Source organism: Erigeron canadensis, chromosome 4 (genome assembly GCF_010389155.1).
Source record: "Erigeron canadensis isolate Cc75 chromosome 4, C_canadensis_v1, whole genome shotgun sequence".
Classification (NCBI taxonomy): Eukaryota; Viridiplantae; Streptophyta; class Magnoliopsida; order Asterales; family Asteraceae; genus Erigeron; species Erigeron canadensis.
Genome location: NC_057764.1, coordinates 1240075 through 1265183, shown reverse-complemented (window position 1 = coordinate 1265183; position 25109 = coordinate 1240075). Strand labels below are relative to the sequence as shown.

At 30.9% G+C, this 25109-nt stretch overlaps 2 protein-coding genes across 2 annotated transcripts; both read right to left on the bottom strand.

Moving 5' to 3' along the window:
- Window positions 1–1172: 1172 nt before the first annotated feature.
- LOC122594818 (protein JINGUBANG-like) lies at window positions 1173–2706 on the bottom strand. The gene has a single exon (XM_043767128.1). It carries the CDS (start codon window positions 2704–2706, stop codon window positions 1378–1380), a length of 1329 nt encoding a protein of 442 aa, XP_043623063.1. The 3' UTR covers window positions 1173–1377.
- Window positions 2707–16848: 14142 nt separating this feature from the next.
- LOC122598519 (protein terminal ear1 homolog) lies at window positions 16849–20665 on the bottom strand. Its single transcript, XM_043771113.1, has 5 exons — window positions 20071–20665; window positions 18978–19485; window positions 18758–18880; window positions 18538–18679; window positions 16849–17411 (listed from the first exon to the last, which is right to left on the bottom strand). Exons 1-5 carry the CDS (start codon window positions 20663–20665, stop codon window positions 17082–17084), a joined length of 1698 nt encoding a protein of 565 aa, XP_043627048.1. The 3' UTR covers window positions 16849–17081.
- Window positions 20666–25109: the final 4444 nt, after the last annotated feature.

Here is a 25109-nt window from a genome sequence, read left to right as displayed (position 1 = left end):
AGGAGGCATTTTGACATACGCTATTTTAACCGAGAGACCATTATTTTGGATCATGTTGTATATCCCTTGAGTTTATTTTGTTAAGTTATGAATTATTCACGAATAACATGAGAGATAACATACGTTAATTTAGCTGGGTACGTACATCGCATAGATACCTCACATAATTAATAAAATCCATATTAAATTAATTATTTAATTAATCTTAAGTAGCTAGTTGCTACAAGAACAATGCTTATATTAATTGTAATGGACGTACAATAACTCCAAAGCTCGGTAGTTGTTTTCAAGGTGATAGTATAACTTTAAAAATTACGTCTATCGATCATACGTGAAAATATGTTTTGAAATTTATGTATGCAAGATGTTGACTACGAGCTTGAATGCACTTTACATATAGCTATGTTTTTATTTTATACGAGTAACAACCAATAAATATCATACTCTATTACATATAACTATAACTATGTATATAAACATAACGATCGATATATTTCCGCCCCACCAATCCCTTCATTCTCGATAGTTAATTTACTATATTCAATTATTATTCATATTAACAAATTTAAAAGAATGCATGAGAAACTAGATTGGATTTTTTTTAACAAAGTTACTGGTTATCAAGCAGTATATATAGATGACCAAAAAAAAATATAAAAAAATAATTATCATGCATTTGTTGTGAGTATTTATTACTCGTAATAGAAAGATTTGTTTTTTCTGTTCAGATAGATGAGGACTTTTAACTAAGTAAAAATAAATAAGATACTAAATTACTATAATTTGTTATAAGCAAGATATATGTAAATTTAATGAAAAATGATCGATCGACTTGAGTGTTGTCTACATAAGCCATTAATATTGGATTATTCTGTTATTATAATCCCTTCATGTGTTACATACATTTACACCAGTACTCGTGATCCAAAATTACAATACAAGATGTGTGAAAGGTAAAGAATTAAAGAGTACTTGAAAGTTGAATAAACCTAGTTTTAGTATATGTGGATACACATGATATTCAAACAAACAAATGTAACAAAAAATCACCAAATACTTTATTAACTGATCTTGGCAATTTAATTACCTAAAAAAAATTATTCTATACGTTCAACCTGCTAAAACAACTCAATATTTGGTATAAAAAAAAACAATAACAAAAACAAAAAAAATATTAATTAGTAATAATAATATTTAGAACTTGATTTGTGTACATGCATGGATCACTAAACTTCATATGCTTTCCTTCACAATGTTTTTCATCTTCACTTCCTACTATGTAACATGAGCTATTCTGAAAAAAAATTCGTATTTAGACAATATGATAATTTTTAATTAATATCACGAAAGTTGATAACCAGATCAAACATTGTTTGATCATAATTTTAGTTTGTGCACATGCCTCGACATGGGACTAGCAATGTTCGAAATCACGACCTTCCATATCTTAATTTCTCCTTGGAAGCTTCCACTAAAAACTTTTATAATTGTGGAAGCAGATTCTGATTCATATGAATCAGAATCCGCCACTAATGATCGGACGGGTTGTCTATGCCCATCCAATACAGTCAAACAACAAAACTTCCCTTCTGGCCCTCGTTGCCAGATCCTGACGGTCCGATCAGCTGACCCACTAAACAACAAATTTGACACGTTTATCAAGCAAAGTATCGCCTTAGAATGACCCCGCAACGCTCCCGCCACAGCCATATGGTTTGCGCTATCCTCTTTCTCCCAAACCAAAATCGACCGATCACAAGCACCCGAAAACAAAACCGATCCGTCCTTGTTTATTGCAAGTGCGTTCACAGCCGATTTGTGCTTCTCCAAAGTAGCAATCAGTCCATGTTTCATCTCACCAACCGGTTTTCCCCAAACCTTAATCCTCCGATCAGCCGATCCAGTGTAAATGGTCCCATCAACCGCCACCACAACCGTGTTAATAGCATCATCATGCGCTTTAATACTCTCAACACAACGAAAATTCGACGTTTTCCAAATCTTCAAATACTTATCCCACGAAACCGAGCACATGAATTGATCATTAACCGCGGCCAAGCCAGAAACAGCATCATGATGCTCAATCCACAGCCTTCTTCTATGTCGCCTTACATTCACATAGTTCTTACTCAAAACAGACCTTAACAACCTGTCTTCTAACGTAGGTAACGTGGCCGCATGTTTATGTCGTTTGTTTTCGGTTAACTTCCATACACGGATCTTACTATCTTGATGAGATGTGAAAACATTCCCATTGTGAAACATGACAGACTTAATAGAACCCGAAGACAAATCGTTGACACTGAAAACATCTAGTAGCACAAACATATTCGTGTCGAATACATGAATTAGGTTGCCAGAGGCCGCGTACAAGCGGTGGTTGTGTACGGCTAGGAAGTTAACATGTGCGGTTGGTGTGGGTTTGATGGAGGTTAAGTAGTTGTGTGAGATAACGAGGTTGAGAGTTTCGGGTGATAGCTTTTGTAAAGATGGGACCGAAGGTAAGGTTTGGAGTGAGAGATTGCTATTCAGACTGGAGCTGTAGCTGTGGCTATAACTCGTGTCGAGTGATGGACTACTACTTGTGTCCGAGAAAAATAGTTTAGGTTGTAAAGGGTGAGATTTTTGTGTGCTGGTGATGGTGTCGTCGTCGGTGGCGGTGCAAATGGTGGCGGAGCATGTGGAGATAAGTGACCGGAATTTCATGTTGCCGGAGAAATGGGCTATAGAATAGTAGTACTAGTTGTTTTGGATATGAGAATTGTGAGTGAAACTAAGGAAACAATATATATAGAGAGAGAGAGTCTTGAGAATCCCACAAACTAACGTGAATATATTCTTGTTTTTGTTATTTATTTTCCAATTTTTAATCTTGTAATTATTATTATATTTATATGTGACGGTATTGTGATGGTCACACTACACCAAGGTATGTGCCACATTATGATTATATTAGCAACACACTATATTTATATACTTTCATAATACAGTAATAATTTTACAAAACTTAATTTCATAATACAACCCCAATACTCAAGCATGGCCCGAACAACCCAGACCTAAAGCCGATGTCGAGTTGTCGACACAGCGAGGTCAAGCCAACAAAACCACAACGACGCACCTCTGTACATAGCGGAATGACCTACGACATCAGCAAGGCTAACAACACCGTCTACACCACCACCACCGCTACTGACACTCTTAACTAGCGTTGACTTTTGCACAAGTGAATTCTTGCATCATTGTCATGAATTTGAAGAATATAATTTAATTTGTTCTCTTTCTTATTTAAAATTTATGATGGTTAAAAAGATTCGAGCTTTCAAAACACGATATTAAATTGAAACATTAAAAAGTTATAATCTAAATAACAAAAGTGAAAATAAGTCATTGATTTAGAGAAATAAATTCTTAGTTCATACTTTGGTAATAGTTTATACTTTATAGTTTATTAGTTCACCTATATCTATGATAAATGAGAATGGATATATATTCGTATCACTAGTTTTCATTAGTTTATCACACTATATAAATGATAGTATAAGTAAATTCTATACATGAGTTTTTTTATTTTTGAAATCTTTTAAATTAAAAGTTCGAAAAGTTATGTTTAGCAAACTATGTTATTAGTTAAATACAAACATCTGGATTTCTCAAATTTTAGTTTACAAAGATATTTAAAGAGCAAATTAGTGTTATACTCTGTTAGGTGAAACATACGATATGCGTGTTTATTTTTTAAATATCCCAACTCTAGTAATTAAATTCTGTTCGACTTATAATGAATGAGTGAAAGACATTAGGGGTGTAAACGAGTCGAGTCAAGCCGATACAATGTCAAGCTCGAGCACGACTCGACTACAAAACTCGAAGCTTGAAACTCGACCAAGCTTTAATTTTCAAGATCGAACTCGAGCTCGCCTTGCTTATCGACACTTTCGAGCTCGACTCGACTCGACTCCAATAACTAGTAAACTAAGTTTTAAGTCAAGTTAGTCCTTTAAGCTCGAGAATTTCAAGCTCGACTCGATTAAGCTTGACTCGATAGGATAGTAATTATGTAAAAATATATAATATTCAACGGTAAAATTGTAAATAAGCACAAGCTCGATTAAGCTCGCGAGATTTCAAGTAAGTTATTTTGAGGCTCGAGCTCGACTCGAAAGTCTACCAAGTAGCTCAAGCTCGAGCTCGGCTAGGCTCAGACCGAGTCGATTTTGAATAATTTACGAGTTGATTTCGAGTAGCTCGTGAAGTGTCTCTTCTCGTTTACACCCTTAAGTGAAGTAATAAGTTGGGTTCATTAATCATATAATTAACTATAGTAAGTCAACAATTGGTGACCAAAATTATATGTCATACTCTATATGCTTTATTTTAACACATATAAATATCTTGCTTTGTTTTATAAAGAAGACTATTCACAGAGATACCTATTTGTGTCAAAATAATCCATGGTTACAATTTTTCTTGTTTACCTAAGAAATGAATATTAAACAGATCGCCCTATTTACGTGAAAACACATTAAACTTCCAAAGGATCTTTATACTACTTGTTATAGAAAGGCAAGATTATGACCATAGAAACTATGAGCAGAATTAGATGATATTCTCCTACCAAAAAAACGGTAAAAGTAAGATAAGGTTTTCCCTATTTAAATTACCTCTTTTAGTTTTAGATTTACTGTCCTAACTTGATATTCCCAATTCCCAAGGACACCATTAATACCACATGAAGATAGCCTAAAAATTTTCTTTACCTTAAATCATCACAGATATAATTCATTTATTCTTTTTTCTTTTGAACGTTTGTGTCACGCGACGGTTAGCCGTTACATTCATTCGGGCAGCAGTCACTAGCGACCGATCCAGGAAGTCATGGACCACAGGGGAGGGAAAATCCACCAATGTAATCGCTACAGAAGGCTTGACGTTAAATTGGAAGTAAAACGTCGTCTGCTCAGACTCAAAACCTGGTCTCTCAGGATCTAAGCATCACTGCAGGACTTTGAAATGCCGTTGGGGCTTTAACCCAAGTATTATGACACAAAATCCATAAAGACGGCAATGAGCAATTCTTTTCATTTTCTTTCCTATTCGTAATTGGATTAATTGACTGAAAAAATAATTATTTAATCATTTCATCTCATATTATTTTGAACACACAGAAAAATATTATTTAATATGAGATTTAGTTTGTAATAAAACTTTCATTACCCGTGTATTTAAAATTAAGTAACTCTTTGGATCAAAATCGTAAAGATAATTAAGGATAATATATTAGCTAGAACTAATGCTAAGTTAATAAATGAGATGATCATTTTGGGACAAACATATATAAATTGTGGACTATATAAAAATAATATGGTGATAGTATATATTTCTAAACTTGTACCTTTTCAAAAACGAGATGGTTCGGGAATAAAATTTTTTATTGATTTGGTTACGTGGTTACGTACGCAATTTATAAACCTGAAAATCTTATAACGAATATAGTTTAAAAGTTTCCAATGCCGAACACATATACCAAATGGGCCAATGGCGTGTCATAACCATAATTATCGATTTGGTATTTTTGACTCGATTCGAAATATGATTTTTTTACTCGTGTGTTGTATGAGTTTGAAAACTATAGTCATAGCTATGTTCAAAAGTTTGCCAATTAAAAATAAAAGAGAAACTAAGCGGGTAGATTAAAAGTGTGTCATGTAAATATATAGGAGTGCGTGGCTTCCATGAAAGGAAAGATTTGACCCTCTACTTGGTCATATTGTGAGGTTTTTCCTGTAATTGGTGTAGTTGGGCTTTGATTTCGATCGGTTAGATTGAGCTAGCTAGCTAGCTAGAGGTGGTCTGATCTTTTATTAGGTCACCCCGAAGGAAATTTTGGGCTTTATATTTAATTACATTTAAAAATATATACATAATATTATGTCTCATTGCCCACTATAAATCAAAGTTATCTATCTCAATTTGACCAGGTCATCATAGGTTGGACATCGGCAAAGACGTCTCATGAAATTGTCATTCATAATCAACCTATGAAATTAGTTACGACATCATATTGACTTTGGTATACCCTTAATAAGTCATTAAATTTGGTGCTTTTTATCCCCCGTTGCTATGGAAACAAATGACGGATACAATCAATTCCTCCATTCATCTAAATAGTTGTATTTATGTTAGTGAATTTTGGTATGTATCCCTAATTCCTGAATCCATAGGTATCGTTATTTATCCAATTTATCGCTTTGTTTCAATTCATTATTTTGACAGTACGTTCTTAGAACATGATACATTATACATTAATCCAAACATGGTATAGTGATGTTATTATATACACTTTTTTGGATCTTCATAGTCGTAGTTACTAAAATGGAGGTCGTTGTCTACCTGTCTGTGATAATTAATGGCATATTTTGGTTTTAAGTTATTCAATAGTTTGTCCTTGTCAAAGCCGTCTAGATTACTGGTAGTTAATTTAGTGCTGCATATGAAAGATTACAATATAATTACTAATAAATATGTAACCAATTAAAAAAGTTAGCGTTATCATAAACTTGTTACTTTATCAAGTTTGTAATCAAAGTTGACATGCAATTATTTTTCTCATGTAACCACACTTAGAAATGTTAATTTTCTTTAATGGGTCATATATTTAATTTTTTTATATGGATATAAAAACCGTGCAATTTTTTTTCCGTGCCACATATTTTTTAAACAATATTAAAAGATATTAGTCCATGTCGTTAAATATCTTACAATAATAGTCCTTATTGTAATATAAGCTAACGGAAGTTAATTTCTGTTTGGGTTTTTTAAGTAACAATAACGACCGCAAATCATGTTTTTTTTTCTAAAAAAAGTTGAGTCTTTTTCTCCAAACGGTGTTAATGATCGTTAAATATTATTTTAGCGTCTTACAAAAGTTACAAAAGCTAATGCAAATCAGATCCGTTTTTCTAATGGGCGTTAGAGAGTACTTATTTATGAAATTAATATTGTCTATTGGTCGCCCAATTTAACATAAAAACTTTTAGCATTATATTTTAAACTAAAGTTGTCATCCTTCAGTTGTTTTGGCTTTTTACAATTTTTTAAACAAAGTTAATATGGCATTAGTGTTCATTTGTCTTTTATTTTCTACAATGATCTATATGGTATTTTCCATTTCTATTTGTATTTTACAATTGTTCAATTTTAGTGCGTTTTCACTCTTTCTTTTTTTTCGTTTCCCGTTTTGGCACATTTTTTTATAGTTGATACATGATTAGCATTTGTTTTTTTATTCCTTCAATTAGTTATAAAATTGCTTAGGCATATTATTACTATATCTTAAGTTTGTACACGACAATACTTTTTCAGACACACACCCTGACACGCTTAAATAAAAACAAACGAATGTATCTCTTGCTTGTATAAGGTTTTCAAAAGCAACGTTATGTCTTTCGGGCAAAACCTGAATAACATAATTAGTTATGATGAAGCTTTACAAAGGTACTATATATTAAGATGATGTATATATATAACAAATAGGTGAAATCATAGGTACAGCTAGACGTGCCCAAAATAACCAGTTTTCGGACCCGAGATTCAAAAAACCAAAAACCGACCCAGGAAAAACTGGTTTCTCCAAAACCGGTTCGGTTTTTGGAAAAGTTGTCGATTTGAACAGGATTTGGTTTTCGGTTTCTAGAACGGTTTTTTACCAGTTTGACATCGGTTTGGTTTTGGTTTTGGGAAGATTAAAAAACCAAAAAAAAGGGAAAAAAAACTGGTCAACCTTTTGAGTAAAGCTGGTTTCGGGTTAGGTCAAAACCGTCTTTTGATCGTGTCGACCAAACCAATTTCGGTTTCGATTTCAAAACCAGTTTGGCACAAAAACGGTTTTGGGGGACGACTAGGTACACATAGTACAATTGTTGTATCTATTATTTACCCGAAGTCCCAAACGAATAGCATAATTAGACCCTTAGTCGACACGTCTGATGAGCTCATCCCTTAATTTTGACGACAACTTGCATGGCTAATTTTATACTTTTTAGCAGAAAGATATTTTAAGAATCCGGAGTTCGATTTATTAGGAAATAAAATTTCATTATAAAGTTCGGGTTAACTTGCTACAACACCAAGAAATCAAACTTCAAATTTGTGGGTAAAAACTAGGAAAGTCTCTTTAGAGTTACAAGCAATTGTGACTTGTGGTTGTTCTGTATGGAAACAGACTGTATCCATAATATTGAAAGATCCGTACAAATATGCTAGTTGATTGATCAATATGACGGGCCTTCATAAATTAAAATGTTACTTTATCATCATCATCATATATGAATTTTCCTAATGTATATAATTTAATGTAAAAACTAAATTATAAATATCTTATCATTAATTTTCAACAATGGTGACGTTGTAATAAATAATTCACAAAATGCTAATAAAAACGACAACACTAGTTTTTATTGATATTTTTGTTACATGGATGTCGTGTGAAATGACGATATTTTTGCATGCTAAATCTCTGTTAGAAAGTGAAATTTGGATACTTTTTCGTTTTTTAGTAATCTGATGATTTTTTAATAGGTAGTTGATTGGCTTTGTATATATTATTTTATGAGCCAACAATAGACCAATGAGATCGAACAATACTACGAGTCCATGGACTTTGTTGTTAACTGTTTATTGGTTAAGCAAATCTGTTATGTAAATTGTGATTTATTTAAAAAATTTATCAATAAACTTATTTACTCACAAATACAGGCGTTGTTTTTCAAAAGCCTTATTAAAGCCCGGCCTGAACTTTTAGAAACAAATTAACTCTTTTTAAAATACTCCAGTAATATTACTTGTTTGCATCGTAATATGGTAGTATGAATATAAAGTTCAAACTAGCTTCAAAAAGGGAAATGATCCCTACACAACACATATTTACCATACACAACAATATATGCATCAGACAACAACTGTCTAATGTCTGATGCATATATTGTTGTGTATGGTAAATGTGTGTTGTGTAGGGATTTGATAATTGGGCAGACAAAATTAAAAGGAACCATCCATCAAATACATAAATCAGGCCATAGTTAATGTGTTGTGACAAACTTTTATTTCATGTCGACAATGTATAACTTTCTTTAAAAGAATCCAATTAATAAACTATATATACCCCAGGACATATATAAAGATAGCCCCTACCTAGCTTCTTTTCTTTTAACTAACTACTCGTATATAAAACATAAATATATATATACTCGTAGTATACTATACGTACCCCTACCCAACTACAAGCAGCAGCCCCCACCATCACTACTCTTGTGGAAAGCCATTGTCAAATGTTTAAGTCGAGTTGTAATAGCAGTAAGCTAGATTTTCCAATCCATATATATGTAGTTGTAATTAACTTAATTCGTTACTTAATTTGGCTATCTGATGGTCGTACGTAGTTAAGAAAGGCCGGCCACCTATGTGGCAATCTTGGCTTTAACAGCCCAAACTACTTGATGTAACATGTCTTTCCGGAAGTGTAAATAATATTTTGTTGTTAAAAGAAAAAGCTACATACAACACTACAACTTTTTTTATATTTTTTTCAACAGCAAAATTATATTAAATTAATAGAATGTAACTATTCTAGACACTATCTGAAACATTAGCTGCTAGGATTAAGTAGTTTAATCTTCAATTGCGTTTATAAAATCAAAATGTAGACACGGTTTTCAAACAGTTTGAACAAATGATTGTTTTCTATTCATTACGTTACGCCTTCTCAACGATATGTATATTGGTTGTTGCATTGGGAATTTTTTAGACCCTTTATTACAGGGGCTCTGTAATGAGTTTTGAACTTTATTATGAACGCTTTACCTGTTAATACAGAAAAATTTTATTACTGCCCTCTTAGTCTTGGCTAAACATTTGATTGTATCACGAACCTATCTTTCATCTATATATACGCTCTTCAAAAAAGGAAAGAAAAGAATTTTTTGCATCTTTTGATCTTTCGAACATGGAAAGTGGTCCACTAAAGTTTGTCTTATGAAACTGGTTGTTTGGGCTTATCATTGGAAAAGGACTTAAATGGCCCATTTTCATTTGTCAAGCCTATTTTCGTTTTCTGTGCCCTTATAATTTTATCAAAGCCCATGCCCAATACCAACTCCACTCCAAAACCATAAGGTCCATAACACGCAACGGTTTTTTTTCCTCCAAAATGGGTACTCATTTAATTCAACTTAGAATTATAATCCAGATCATCTAAAAGAAATGCTAGCAAATTGTTAGGCTAGAACTGCAAAGTTAGAATGACTAGTCTGGTATTTCTTGAACTCAAAGGTCAGTTTGAGTTAGCTATTAATTGTTCAAGTTGGTATCGATAAGCATAGCATTTAAATTGGAGAAGATGATAATAGCATCATCTATTTTGATAAAGCTATCACATATATATTTGTACAGTCTGTTGTAATATATGTATGGCGTGATAAATTAATCTAAAACAATGATAACAATATCAATTCCCTTTGTAATTATGTTTTGCAATGGGTCGTGCTAGGTTGTGTTGATAATTTGCATTTGTTAACTGATAATCAATGCGGAAAAATGTCAAAAAATAACCCATTGTGCCAATATAAAACAATCGGCCTAAACATCACACAAAGAAAGCAAAGAAAAGAAAAAAAAAAAAGGCACTATGGTCATAAGCTTTGAAAGCGTGGTACAACATCGAAGAAAGCCACAAAAGGGGACAACTCAGCAAAGCCCCACCACCACAACACCACGACTAGTCTGTTGGACTTAATAAGTCTTCTTAACCTAAAATTAGAGGGGTAGTCACAGTGGTTCATTATTAACTACCAAAATGTATAATAATCAGTGGCGGAACTAGAATCGGAAGTGACTACCCCTTGTATCGGCATAAAGTAACGATAACAACGATAACGATTAAATTGTTACGATTTTTATCATTTTTTTAAACAGATTTTTGACTATTTTTAAGAACTTTGGCACTTTTAGTAGTTTTTCTATATCATTTAGTTGTAAAGATACATCTTTATAAGTTTTATGATAAAAAAGTGTTTCAAAAGTTTAAAGTTGATTACATGACTGGTATCCCATATTTATTTGACCCGTAGCACCAATAAAAAAATACATCATTTTTCGAAAAATTTGAACTACGTGAATTTAGCGGACCCGTAGCCCGGGCTACCCTTATAAACAATGTAGTTCCGCCCCTATATAATATAAAGTTGGTGGCCCATTGTTAAGGTTTTTGACCTTGGGAGGATCCACCTGGGTTCGAGTCCCACTTTCCACATTTGTGGGTGGATTAAAAAGGTTTTTTCGAGAGTCCTGGTTTCCAAGCATACGTGTAATTTAGGAGTAGGATAGAATGTCGTTAAAAAAATAGTAACTATATATGTCTAATTTTAAGTGTGTTAAGTCTTTACAAAGTAAACAATATCGTTCGTTATAATTAAAGGCATAACCGCACAATGCAGTGAGCCAGTGACGACGGCCGTCGGGTGACTTTGTGGTTATTAATATAAAAGTAATTGATATTAAGAAGAGCGTAATGTAGTTATTTTAGCACCATTTCGAACCTTATACAGAAGGTTTTTCCGTACCAGCTTCTTCTTCCTATACCGCAGTTGAAGCACCTAAAGGAGAATTTGGTGTCTTTCTGGTCAATAATGGAAGCAATCGTCCTTACCGTCATGGGTTGAGAAATGTATGTTGTAAATAATTTTATTTGGAGTATTACAATTATATTAGGTATAAATAATTAAATTAATAAATAATTTAGAAGGGTGGTTTGAGTGGATACGAGTTGAAAAATATTTTAAAAGTATATTAAATAGATTTATTGTGTGGTTGAGAAATAGTTAAATGTTGAGGGGTAATTCGAACATTATAAAAATTGAAAAGTTAAAATAGAAGATGATGGTTTGTTTTATAAAGGAAGTGAAAGTAAGAAGCAATCCTTTGTTAATATTTTGTGCATTTCGATCCTGTAGATAAAAAAGAAAATCCTGATTCTTAACATAACTAAAAACTATATAACGCAAAACTATATTTATTAATACTAGTACTAATGTCCGGATGTACGGATTGCTTTATATATAATTTTGGATTACATAACTTTTGTTTTATATATGAAATAAAATCTATAAAAATAAATATAAGTATTATTACTATAAAAGTATTTTTCTTAAATATTTAAGATTAATTGTTTTTGGAAAATAGATTATATTAACCAATAAAGTGAAATAGCACGCTATCAAATTGAAGTTATTTTACAAAACTCATTCACAACTTAAAAAGTAATTAAAATGAAATGAAACATAATTTAATACGTTAAATTGTATGCCTTTTGAATATTCGAATAAAGTAAAGAATAGACATATGCATCAATATACATGCATGGTAACTAACTGTGTAAGTTACGAAAACGAATAAGTTTCAGATTAAATAAGGATATGGAATATTTATATTAATACGTTATTTATATAGGGGTTAAATATTGTAAAATAAGTATTAAGGTAAAACAAATAAGACAAGATCTTGACCCTTAGATCATAGAGAAATTAATGCACGAAGATTCACGAAGCAATTGATGCACGATGATTTTCGTGATACATAGTGATCTTCAATAAAGATAAACCTATTGTTTTATTTGTTTTACTTTTATACTTGTTCTATTTTACCTAAAACCTATTTATATATTGTACATTGTAATTGTAATTGTAATTAGGGGTGAGCAAAAACCGAACGGAAAACCAAAAAAACCATGAAAACCGATAAATCCGAATCCAAAAAACCAAAAAACATTGGTTTTTATTTTCTATAAACCGAAAGTTATGGTTCGGTTTTTGTTTCTAATGAAAAACCGAACCAAAAATATATATTAGTTTACTTCATTATATATTTATATCATTTTATTATTAAATTTTGGAAAATATGTTAATATATTTGCATTTTTATGTGTATATAATAGTATCATTTATATGTTTTAAGTGAAAACACACAACAAGATTGATTTGCTTTAATAAATGTATAATTAAACAACGCGTAAAAGATATAAATAGTTATATATAAAATTTGTTTGCAGTTTGTACAACTTACTTTATGGATTTGTTGTCATTGTTGTAGTGTTATTATTACTAATTTTGTTTCGAAAACTTGTTGAAATTAATTATGGTGTAACTATAGAGTATAAACTTATAAACTTTTCAACCTCAATTTGACCCAAACCACAAGTGGTAAAAAACCGACTAAAACCGAACCGAAAAAACCGAAACCCAATGGTTTTAGTTTCAAAAACCGAATTATAATGGTTCGGTTTTTGGTTTTAGTCAAAAATCGATCCAAACCGACCCGTACTCACCCCTAGCTTACAATGCCTTATATAATATGAGTAACTTACTGATAAACTACTCGTATTAGGGGTGAACAAAAACCGAACCGAAAACCAAAAAATCCATGAAAACCGAAAAAACCAAAAACCATTGGTTTTGGTTTCCAAAAACCCGAAAGTTATGGTTCGGTTTTGGTTTCTAATGAAAAACCGAACCATAAAATCGAACCGAATCAAAAATATATATTGTTTACTTTATTTTATATTTATATCATTTTATGATTAATTTTTGATAAATATGTTAATATATTTGCATTGTTAGGTGTATATAGTAATATCATTTATATGTTTTAAGTAAAAATACACAACAAGATTGATGTGCTTCAATAATTATATAATTAAACAACACATAAAACATATAAATATATATATATAATTTGTTTAAAGTTTATACAACTTACTTTTATGGATTTGTTATCATTGTTGTAGTGTTATTGTTACTATCATTGTTTTGAAAACTTGTTGAAATTAATTATGATATAATTATAGGGTATAAACTTATAAACTATTCAAGCTCAATTTGACCTAAAGCACAAGTGGTTAAAAACTGACTAAAACCGAACCAAAATAGACCCAAACCGAAAAAACCAAAACTGAAAAACCGAAACTCAATGGTTTTAGTTTTCAAAAACCGAATTATAATGGTTCGGTTTTCGATTTTAGTCAAAAACCGACCCAAACCGAACCTTACTCACCCCTAATTGTAATAAAATAAGGCTAGATCAAAGTCAAATGGATACATGTCAATCAAACATTACGTCACTTTACGTTTTAAGAATTATTTAATCATGTTTTAGTATATTGGTTGATATTCCGTAAAATCCAAAACCAAATTGTTTTATAACACTATTCTTAGAAAAACTCTAAGTTATGTTGTATGTATGTTCTTTAATTAATTTTGTAACTTTATTAATAACTAGATTTTAGACTCGTGTCAAATACACGAGTTTTCCAACATTATCAATATAAAAATTAGTATATGAAATAAAAAAAAATATGCTTATATGTTAAAATGTAAAATTATGCTTAAAAAAATTTGAAAATATTCAAATGTAAATACTGAATGTTAAATCATGTCAAGACTGAATGGTATAACATAGTTTTTTTTATACAAACTCTTTCAGATAAACAATATATTAACCTTGATTACACAATTAACCAAGTTCTCATTGATGTTTTGTAAAAAAGTAAGTTTGTTTTGTTATATATACTTCTTAAGAATAATAAAAGTAGTAGTTGGTTCGTGTGTTTTCAGTGATTTCGGGTGTTGTGATTTTATTTGTAGGGTTCGCTTTATATACAAAGAATCTGTATCCTAAATTTACTTTGATTCCAATTACTAATAACAATAATGATTATCTTAATTATAGTCCGATTACAATTACTAATAACAACAATATTACAATTAGTTTGATTACAATTAGCTATATTTTGTTATTAATTAGACATTATGTTAAGTATTAATTATATTAAAACTGGGTTAAAGTATCAATTGGTGATGAAAAACCAAAATGTGTACATTGATGATGGAAAAAACTAAAAAGTGTAAATTGATTAAAGTATCAATTGTTATTTTTAAAATGGGTTAAAGTGTATATTGATGATGGAAAAAACTAAAAAGTGTAAATTGATTATTTCAATTTGGGTTAAAATGTAAATTGGTGATGGAAACAAAAAGTGTAAAATTAATTTAGACATGTGTTGAGTTAAATAATTTTGAGAAATTAAGGATTATGATTGGTCAATTGAGGTTAGATCAAATGTCTTATAATATATATTAAGATAAGATTAAAATTAAGATTTTTAATATTTATATATTATATATATATGCATATATATATACTAATTAGAAAGGGTTAATGTGAGAAGCAAATTAAGGGTGAAAACCGTGAGAACTATTAGTTTCTCTTAATCTTTTTTTCTTTTTGGTGTGTTTTTTAATTTTTTAAATTTTTTAAATTATTAATTTTTGCATTTTTGTTATTTTTTATTTTTTGTTAATAAGAACACATTCCAAAAATAATAATAATAATAATAAAATTTTATAAAAAAGTAGCATTGGTTACGTGTTGAAAACGTATGGATATGGTACGGTCGTTGCCCTTATACGTTCTAAAGAATTGTCACCAGATGCATATGGTAATAGTATGGATTTGATGGACGACGCCGATCCAAGAGATGGGGGCTGTTAGATACGATACGGGCATAGCCCTTAGCTCTATGGGTAAAGTCCTTAGAGATGGGTTAGTGGTTCTCACGGTTCTCATCATTATTTTGGTTCTCACTTAATCACTTCACTATATACTAGTACTAATAATTTGTGTTGTAAAACTCTGTCGACTAGAACATGAATTCGGACTCGGAATGGGCTCTTTCACGAATTAGACCCAGGCTGAATCGAACTAAAACTCAGTTAACAATCAAAACTTGAGTCAACTTTGATCAAACTCGGCCGACTCGGCCAAAACTCATTCGACTAAGTCGAGACTCAACCGACTCGGTTCAAAACTCGGATCAACTTTGGTCAACTTTATTTTTTCTCTTTTCAAAAACCTTTTAATCAAATCCTAAATTGGTTTAAATTAATGATTCAATTAAGTTTAAACTTTGAAAGTATTATGCTAATATTTTTAAACGATTGTATTTACGTTTGAAGTATATTACATATAATTTCAAAATTTATTATTTTTCTATAAGAAAAACCAATCCCGGTTCTCCTTGATCTCAATCTTACGTTTCAAAAACTTCTAACTACCCCTTCCTCGTCGATCCGATCCTAAGTCACGAGTTGTTTAACTTTGCTATCGATCATCCCCTTCCTCGTTGATCCGATCGGAGTCACAAGTTTTTTAACTTTTGCTAATAAAATGTTGCTATAAAATTTTAAAAGACGGGTCCTCAAAATCGAGGACTATGCATTTTGTTTGCTGTATTTGCTCATATTCAAAGCTGTGTGGTGGTGCACATTCTCTCCCTCCCACCCCATATTTCTAGTAGATATTCGAAATTTTGAATTCGATATCTATGCATATCCATTATGGACAATTCTTGACATAATTTTTTTTGTTTTTCATTGTGAACACAAAAACAACGTCCAGTCTTCCAGATCCCAACATAACCCACTAACGGCATTTTTTTTTATTTTTTAGCAAGGGCATGTGTCGTTATATTTACAAGTAAATTACATGGATAATACTAAAGGTTTATGTCAAATCATCTGCAGTCTATAATATTTGGACGCCCGTCATTACATATTTACATATCATGCCACCACCATCATCGTCACAGTTAAAATTAATATATGTTTAAAGGTAATTGACTAATAAGTGACTTTTTTTTAACTTTTATCTTAATGTGGTATTATATTATCTTTGCATACCCTATATGTATACAGGCAAAATATATATATATGTAGTACGAGTAATATATTATATGTATGATGATGATAAATTAAAGTAGGCATTAATTAAATATTGAAAAATATATATATATGGAGGGCTACTAGCTAGCTAGCTACTGCATGAAATCCTGATGTTGATTGTGTGGATGCCATATCCATGCACAGTACAAAAGAAACACTCCCCCCATTCCTCCCGGCCCATCAATCACATCTCATATCTCATCGCCGCCATATATATATATATATAAAATGATGTTTGACTCTAGCTTAGCCTTACCTAGAGGTAATGGTGACGATGTCAGATTTGGTGTCTTCCACTACAAGCAAATTATCATCATCATAGAAAGATCTACTATTGTCAACCATCAAATCAAGTTCATCACCACCCTCTTGATCTTCTGATGTCAAAGATGAAGATGATGACGATGTGACGGTGGTGGTAGCGATGCTGTTGCTATTGCTGCTACCACCGCGGCCGATGATCGGGGTAGGGTCCGACACTATCCGGCCGTCTCGTGGGGGTGTGAATACGACCGGCATGTACTCCTCCGCCTCGCGGGGAAACTTTGAGTTCTTGAAATGATCCTTTAATGCCTCTAGTCCCTGTAGTTGTGCTCACATTTATCATTTTAATTACACTTGTTCACATTAATTTATCATTTTAATTACACTTGTTCAATTAAGTTGAACCAAATAAAAGAGCAGACAATTGAAATGAAATTAATACGATTACACTAGTACAGCAAAATTAAGAAAATATAATATAGATATGTAATTATATTTATGTATAATTAAATACACAATGTTCTTCACTTAAACATTACTTTAATTACTCCTATAGAGCATTACAAGACTAAATGAAAACACAAATCAAATGAATCTTGTCGCCCGACTCCTTAATTAGCAGGTGTATATTTTTTGATTATATATATGTTTGTACGTTTAGAAAACAAAACATATATAATTCATTCATCCAAAACTCGATATGTTTACAATATATAAAAAGAGTAAGCATTGTAATTTTCTAGTTGTAAATTACAGTTTTAAATACTTTCAGGCCGGTCAATACCGGGTTCCCTGTCGAAAACGGGTTATTTGCCATCTCTAACAATGCAATAACGTTTACTATTTTAGAGTGGGGATTGGACATCTATCGTTTTTCTACTTCGATAAACTATAACAAGGCATTATATATGTTTTATACTTATATATGCTAGAAAATACTTTTCCCATTCCAAAAAAAAATAAATAATACTCGTAATAAGTATGATTACTTCCAATTTCATAATAGGCATTTACTTTGATGATCGATAAGTCACTCTAACAACTTTCCACCTCAAAGTCTAATTAGCCCAATTAATGTAGTTTCTATCTAGTCTAGCAATATATACCAAGACACTGGCTTGATTTGGAAACTTGAATACCACAATATAATTAATTAAGGGTAAAAAAAGAATATGCTTCATAACAATTAGCATTGATAAAAATGCTTAATTAGGTAGAAATATATCTTGAGCTACAATCTTAGCAAATAGGACTTTTACAAATTTCAATTTTACTATTTTGAGAAAATTGCTCAAACCAAAGATAGAATTTCTTAGAGACCATATAGTGATGATGAGTTGCCATAATATAGAAAACTGATCATAAAGTTAAGTTGATTACCATTTAACACTACAACAGCCAAAATCAATCACAAAAAATGCTTTAAAAAAAAGTGAAAACTTACTTGTAATCTAGCATAAGAAATCTCACAAATTTTCTTGGAGTTAAAAACCTCCCAATTTCGATGATGAAATGCCTTGTGTAGCCTCCATGTTGCTTCTGGTGTGGTCATGTTCACAAAACCATATCCCACATTACATTTGTTCCTGTCCAAATTCATACATACATAAAATCACAACTACTATAAAACTAAAATTTCACAAATTCCCAGATAGGAAACATACACGAAATCGATAGGTAGATACACGAAATCATACGACGACAACGGTAGATTATCCTCACCGGCCTCCACTTGCTCATTGCATTGTATGCAATGGTTGTCCAACATATTTAACAGCAATTTCTGACTGCATCAACAAAAACACCATTTCCATATTACAATTAAACGACTTCAATCAACGTTTCATCAAAAAGTTTACAACGAATTCAACAAGAACATATAACCTGTATTTGTTTGGGATGTTCTTGATCATAACGGTTGTTCTTAAATCCTTAAAACTCGAAACAACATCATCTTCTTTCATTAGAAACCTCACATCACATTTTTCTCTAGTGTATCGGGATCCCTTCCATTGCTTATTATTACGCTCACCGCCACTTCCACACCTACCATTTTGCTCGCCGATGGGCAATTGATGCTTTATAAGATTCTTCCCATTTTTCTTCACACCGCCCGGAGGTGAATTCACATTATCATTACTTAAAGACATTGGCAAAGCGCGGTATGGCGGAACCAGTGGCCTCACAGGAACGCCACCGGGGCTAATGGGTAAGAACTTATTAAGTTTATAATTATTTTTTAGTCCACCCGGACGACTAAACTCCACGACCACCGGTTTCCCCCTGATTTCCTGGCCGTTGACCTCAATAACGGCCTTAGCAGCATCTCTAGTGTCATAAAACTCTACAAATTTTTTGTTTTTCTTATTGTCTCTAATTTCCTTCACACACCCTACAAAAGGAATTAATGAACATATATATACACATAAACTAAAATGAATATTAATAGTTCAAAATAATTAAAAAGTGTATAAATGGAAGCTAAAGAAGACAAAAATGCAAACAAAGATATCAACATCATCAAAAGATTGGTATTCAAATAGATTGGAAAGCGACCTATCACTTTTTAACAAATATGCCCAAATATTTGCCCCACATAAAAGTTTATTTATAGTTAATTATCAAATATGTCAATTTTACAATACGGAGTATTTATTCCACTTTGACTATTCAATCTTTTAATTTCAAATTCACATTTTTGTATACTCAAAGAGTCAAATGATAACTCTATATGAATTTTTTTTTTTAAACAGTCAAACTCAAAGTAACTAAGAAACCAAATACTCCGTATTGTGATTACACTACTTAAAAATGGCCACAAATATGTGTTAAAAAAACATATAAAATATAAAACTAGACTAAATTTTGTAACCAAAAATTTTAAGGCCTAAAAGGGAATAAAAAGCGTTTTTCCTCAACTATAACACTACTACAAATAATAAAATATTTAGATACAGAAAAATAATAATAATATTACCAAAAGGTTCAAATATTTCTCTAATGACACAATTAGAGACATCAGAACCAAGGTTGAACACAACAACAGTCCCTTGATTATAACCGTCGGGAAAGCCACCGGAGACCGGAAAAGTAAACTGAGCCCATATAGCTCTTCCGGCGAGTAGTCCACGCGCCGGTGAAGGTGAAGGCAAAGGTGGGACAAAATTGTTAACCGGAGACAAAGACATCAAAAGCCCATCAAAATGTTTCCTTAATCGACATTGTTGTTGCATATGTTGTTTTTTAATCTCATCCAAAGCTTTCACAGCTTGCCGGAGATCGTAAAAATGGACGGTCAAGATTCCGTCACGTAGCCTTTCCATTTGTACGGCCCGTACATCGCCAAAGACTTCCAAGTCTCGCCGGACGATGGACTCGCTGACGGTGATTGGGACTAGGCTCAGGAGTAAGGAACGTGTGGGAACGGTTGATGGCGGCGGGAGTGGCGGCGGCGGCGGCGGCGGCGGTGGTGCCGGAAAATGGAAGACGATGGGGTTGTTATGGGTGGGCCAGAATTCTTGAGCAAATGGGTCTAAAGTGAACGGAAAATGCCGGAAACCGGCGTCGGTCATATTTTTGGTGGAAAGTGGAGGGAATAAGAAAAGACAAGAAAAAAAAAAAAGGTGGACACGAGGGACGATGTGAGTATGAGATGGTGTGTGATCTATAGACGTATGTATCTGTGTATCTATATCTATAGGTAGGTAGGGCTCTAAACGAACTGAACAGTTCATGAATCGTTTGGTAGGAAGTTTGTTCGTGTTCGTTCGTTTAGTTAAATGAACGAACATGAACAAAGCTCTCGTTCGTTCATTTACGTTCGTGAACATTCGTTCGTTTAGGTTCATGAACCGTCGTTCATGAACAATATTCGTGAACAATAGTTTGTTTATGTTCATGAACATTTGTTCGTTATGTTCATGTACAAATATAAATATTTGCTTTATACAATATATATATATATATATATATATATATATATATATATTATACCTAACTATTTAAGAAAAAGTTTAAATAAAAATACTTAATTTATAAATATTTTGTTCGTTTGTGTTCGTTCATTAGTGTTCGTTTGTTTGTGTTCGTGAACAGTCGCGTTCACGAACACAAACAAACGAACATAAACAAGTCATTTTGTTCGTTAATCTGTTCGTGAACCGTTCGTTAAATTAAACGAACGAACATGAACAAGGTCACGTTCGTGTTCGTTCGATTCGTTTACAGCCCTATCTATAGGTGTAGCTACGTATAAAGTGAAGTGATGTTGGTGTATTTATTTTAAAGAAAATAATATTTTTTAAGCATTAACTTAAAAATCCTTTTAAAATCATATATGAATGTAATAAATGCATTTTATTTAATTTATATCTTCATCTTGTCTTGAATTTTCACATGTTATCATACAATAAATTAGATAGATTTTTAGGTTAATAAATTAAAAAATTTAATCATTTTCTTTATTTTAAACCATGACAATGAAAATAGGTTGAACTCATTTTTGATTTTATGTTTTTTTATGATTTAATTACCACAATATCCTGATCATTGAATTAAAGTTATTGATTTTAACCATTAAATTGAAATTAAAAATTAATATATAAATATGATTCTTAAATTTTGAACCTTGCGTTTTAATCTAATAGTTAAAATTACTTTAGTACTATTGACTTTAAAAAATCTCCATTTATGATTTTTGAGAGTGATATGTCTTAGTAAAATTTATTTTCTTTGAATCACATTCCTATTTTATATTTTGTAATTTAAAGCATGAAGAAGTATAAGATCCTTGATGTCAAATAAATTACTAAATATTTTTTTAAAACTATTTTAATAATAAGTAATTTAGAACTATTCATGGGCTATTAGCATTTTTATTATTTTTTGTTATTACATCAGAGAGCCTCAAGTAATATAAAATTAGTTTTATTGTTTATTTGAAAAACATAACTTAAAAATTACCTAAAAATCAACATAACAATTTGAACCAGGGGTGACAACCTTTTATCGGAAAAAAAAAATCAACATATCATCTAAAATAATTTTTAAAAATAAAATAAAATCAAGAAATATAGTTAGTGAAATAACATCTATCATATGGCAATATTTTTTTTCTTACAGTTAGTTTCGATTTAGACATATTGAAAACAATTTTAACTAACGATTTGCTGGACCTCCAACCTCTTCTTTTTAGAAAATACCTTGAGATGAGAAACTCAAATTCCGAACCTAAGACCTTGGGAAAAAACTCACCTCCTGGATACATAATGAATTTAGAAGATACTCTTAGTCAACTCACCTAAATACATTTGGTTATATGTCAAAAAATTTAAATATTTTTAAGCTAATTTTTAAAATTGATTTATCATTAATTTTAATCATACAAGACAAGTCATTACGTCAATCCATAATCTTCTTTTTACTCGTATTTCTTTAGTTTGGAGAGAAGTTTCATTGGTATGCGGATATGGGTTTGAAAGAAACAAAAGGTGATTGATATGTTTGATGGACATTAATGGTGGAAATCTTTAGTTGTGTAGTGTACGCATTTTTTTTAAGGAAATTGATAAATCCTTTTAAATATTTGACTAAAAATCCTTTAAAAATTTGAAGAACGCGATATGTGTTATCCATTCATTCTCTTTTCTAATTTTATCATCATCCAATAATTAAGAGGATTTTTAAACCAATGTTTTAAGAGGGTTAATCATTTTTCATTCTAAATATGAAAAGTTCCTAAAATGTACGATACCATAATTTTAATGTGGTGATACACTTTTAGGCATCCTCCATAGGATTCTTTATGCAACAAATCTTTTTATTTCAACTAACAGAAAACAACTTAGATAGTATGTACGTCTAGCAATACAATTAGGAAAAATCTTAGGTGTTTTTGTTTCATTTTTTGTATGCAATAAAAATTGGACTTTTTCAATAAACGTCTAAAAAATGTCAATATATATATATATATATATATACTAGGTCTTTTACCCGCACGATATGCGCGTGGTAAAAAAATTGAAAAAAAAGTAAAAATTGTAAATATTTTTAATATTAAAAACCCGTATAAAACATAAAAAGAAAATAGTTTCTCACCCATCAAATAAGAAAATTACTTGGAATAAGAAAAAGGATAAAAACACAAATTATAGGTTTTCATGAAAAGTTATATGTTTTTGATAAATAAATACTTTCCAAATTTAAAAATATATGTTAAGTTTATACCTGTTTTAGTTTTGGTATGGAATTTGATTATGTTATTTTTTTAATGTACGTGCTTTAATTTTGATATGGGATTTGATTTTGTTATTTTTTCTTTTAATTATGTGTATATAAAGTTTTTATTTAGTTTAATGTACTTGTAGGGAATCCTACGTATATAAAGTTTTGTATATCTCTTCTCTTATATAAATAAAAGAGAATTGTTTTTAGAAGATTTTTGTATAAAATTTCCTATTATTAATATATTAATATATTTGATACACAAAAGCTTAAAGATAGTTATATGCATTTGTTTATCAAAACTAAAAAATGTTGTAGTAAATAATCACATAGATGTTTCAGAATAGACTCAATCCATTTCGTCGCAACTTCAGCAAGATGATCATACGCTTTTAAAAAATTATTATTAATATGTCCGGGTTGAACCCGGGTTAATTAGCTAGTTAGTCTTTATTCTAATATTTAAATTCTTTTTTAACATATATAAATAAGATAAATATTGTAAAAAATTATGGAGATAACACATATGATGTAATCCTAGGTGGCAATGTTTTAAAATAGGTTTAATTTTCAAGAGGGCTTTAAAATGTTAGAATTCTTACTCTTTTAATATAGATATAGATATATGTTTTTGCTACAATATATTATTATCTCATATTTTAAATTGGGTATATACTTTTTTATTTGCATGATAATACAATGTGAGTCATATATTTACAAAATTTTCTCATAAGTAATTGTCTAACCATACAACGCATTATAGTTTAATCTAGTTTTCTTCTATTTCAAATGTCGACAATATTGTTTTAGGTTTTCTCATATTATATGTTCACTTTTATAGAAATGTTTTTGATACAATTGATCAATTACTATAATACCTTCATTTCAGAAAAAATAAAAAAATAAAAAAGTGTTAAATATACAATAAACAGTACATGTTGTAAATAAATAAAAAAGGAATAATAATTATATTATATTATATATTGCATATTATCATTATTTGTAGGCATTTAAATTGAGGCGAAAGAATTTAAAAAATATTATTTATATATGTAACAAAGAAAAAAACATGTGCTAACCTCAGTTACACTATTAGTCCATTACTCTTGACTTCATATGATGTTTGCATCCGTTCACAAAAATGTCGATTGTGATACATGAACTCACAACCTATAGGTCGACGAGATATCATACATACACAATATAATTTTAAGGTCAGAAAAATGTCTAAAAATAGCCATATTTATTTCATGAGAGTGGATACATCTATTTAAGTGGAGAAAAAAAAAAGCTAGCCTTTTTCTTAAGACATGGATTAAAAAAAGTAACTCTTAATGTAGTATTTTACGAATTTTGGGTTTTAATATCGTCTTTAACAGTGTATAAGGGAGGTTAATATGTAGATAGCCATACCTCTACCAAAGGTAGAGAGGCTGCTTCCAGGTTCTACTAAATGTAGAAAAGGACGTCCAACGTTACTGGACATGAACATTGAATTCATGACCTCTGTTTTCAAAAACAAAGACTGTATTCACTGATCCAATCAAATTGTTTTTTTTTTTCCCTTATGACGTGGATTCCCGTCTTATTTGATTGTTCTTTCCATTTGAAAAGGACAAAGGTCATGGAGAAAATAAATAATCAAAAGTTCAAGGACATTCACATTCTTGCAACTTTTAATCTAAAGGATTAGAAAGTCAAAAACAGAGGGGCGTAAAACTCGAATTTCGGGCTAATTACTTGGAAAGTTCTTCAACTTTTCATTGAAACCTTTTCTAAGGCTCGAATAAAAAA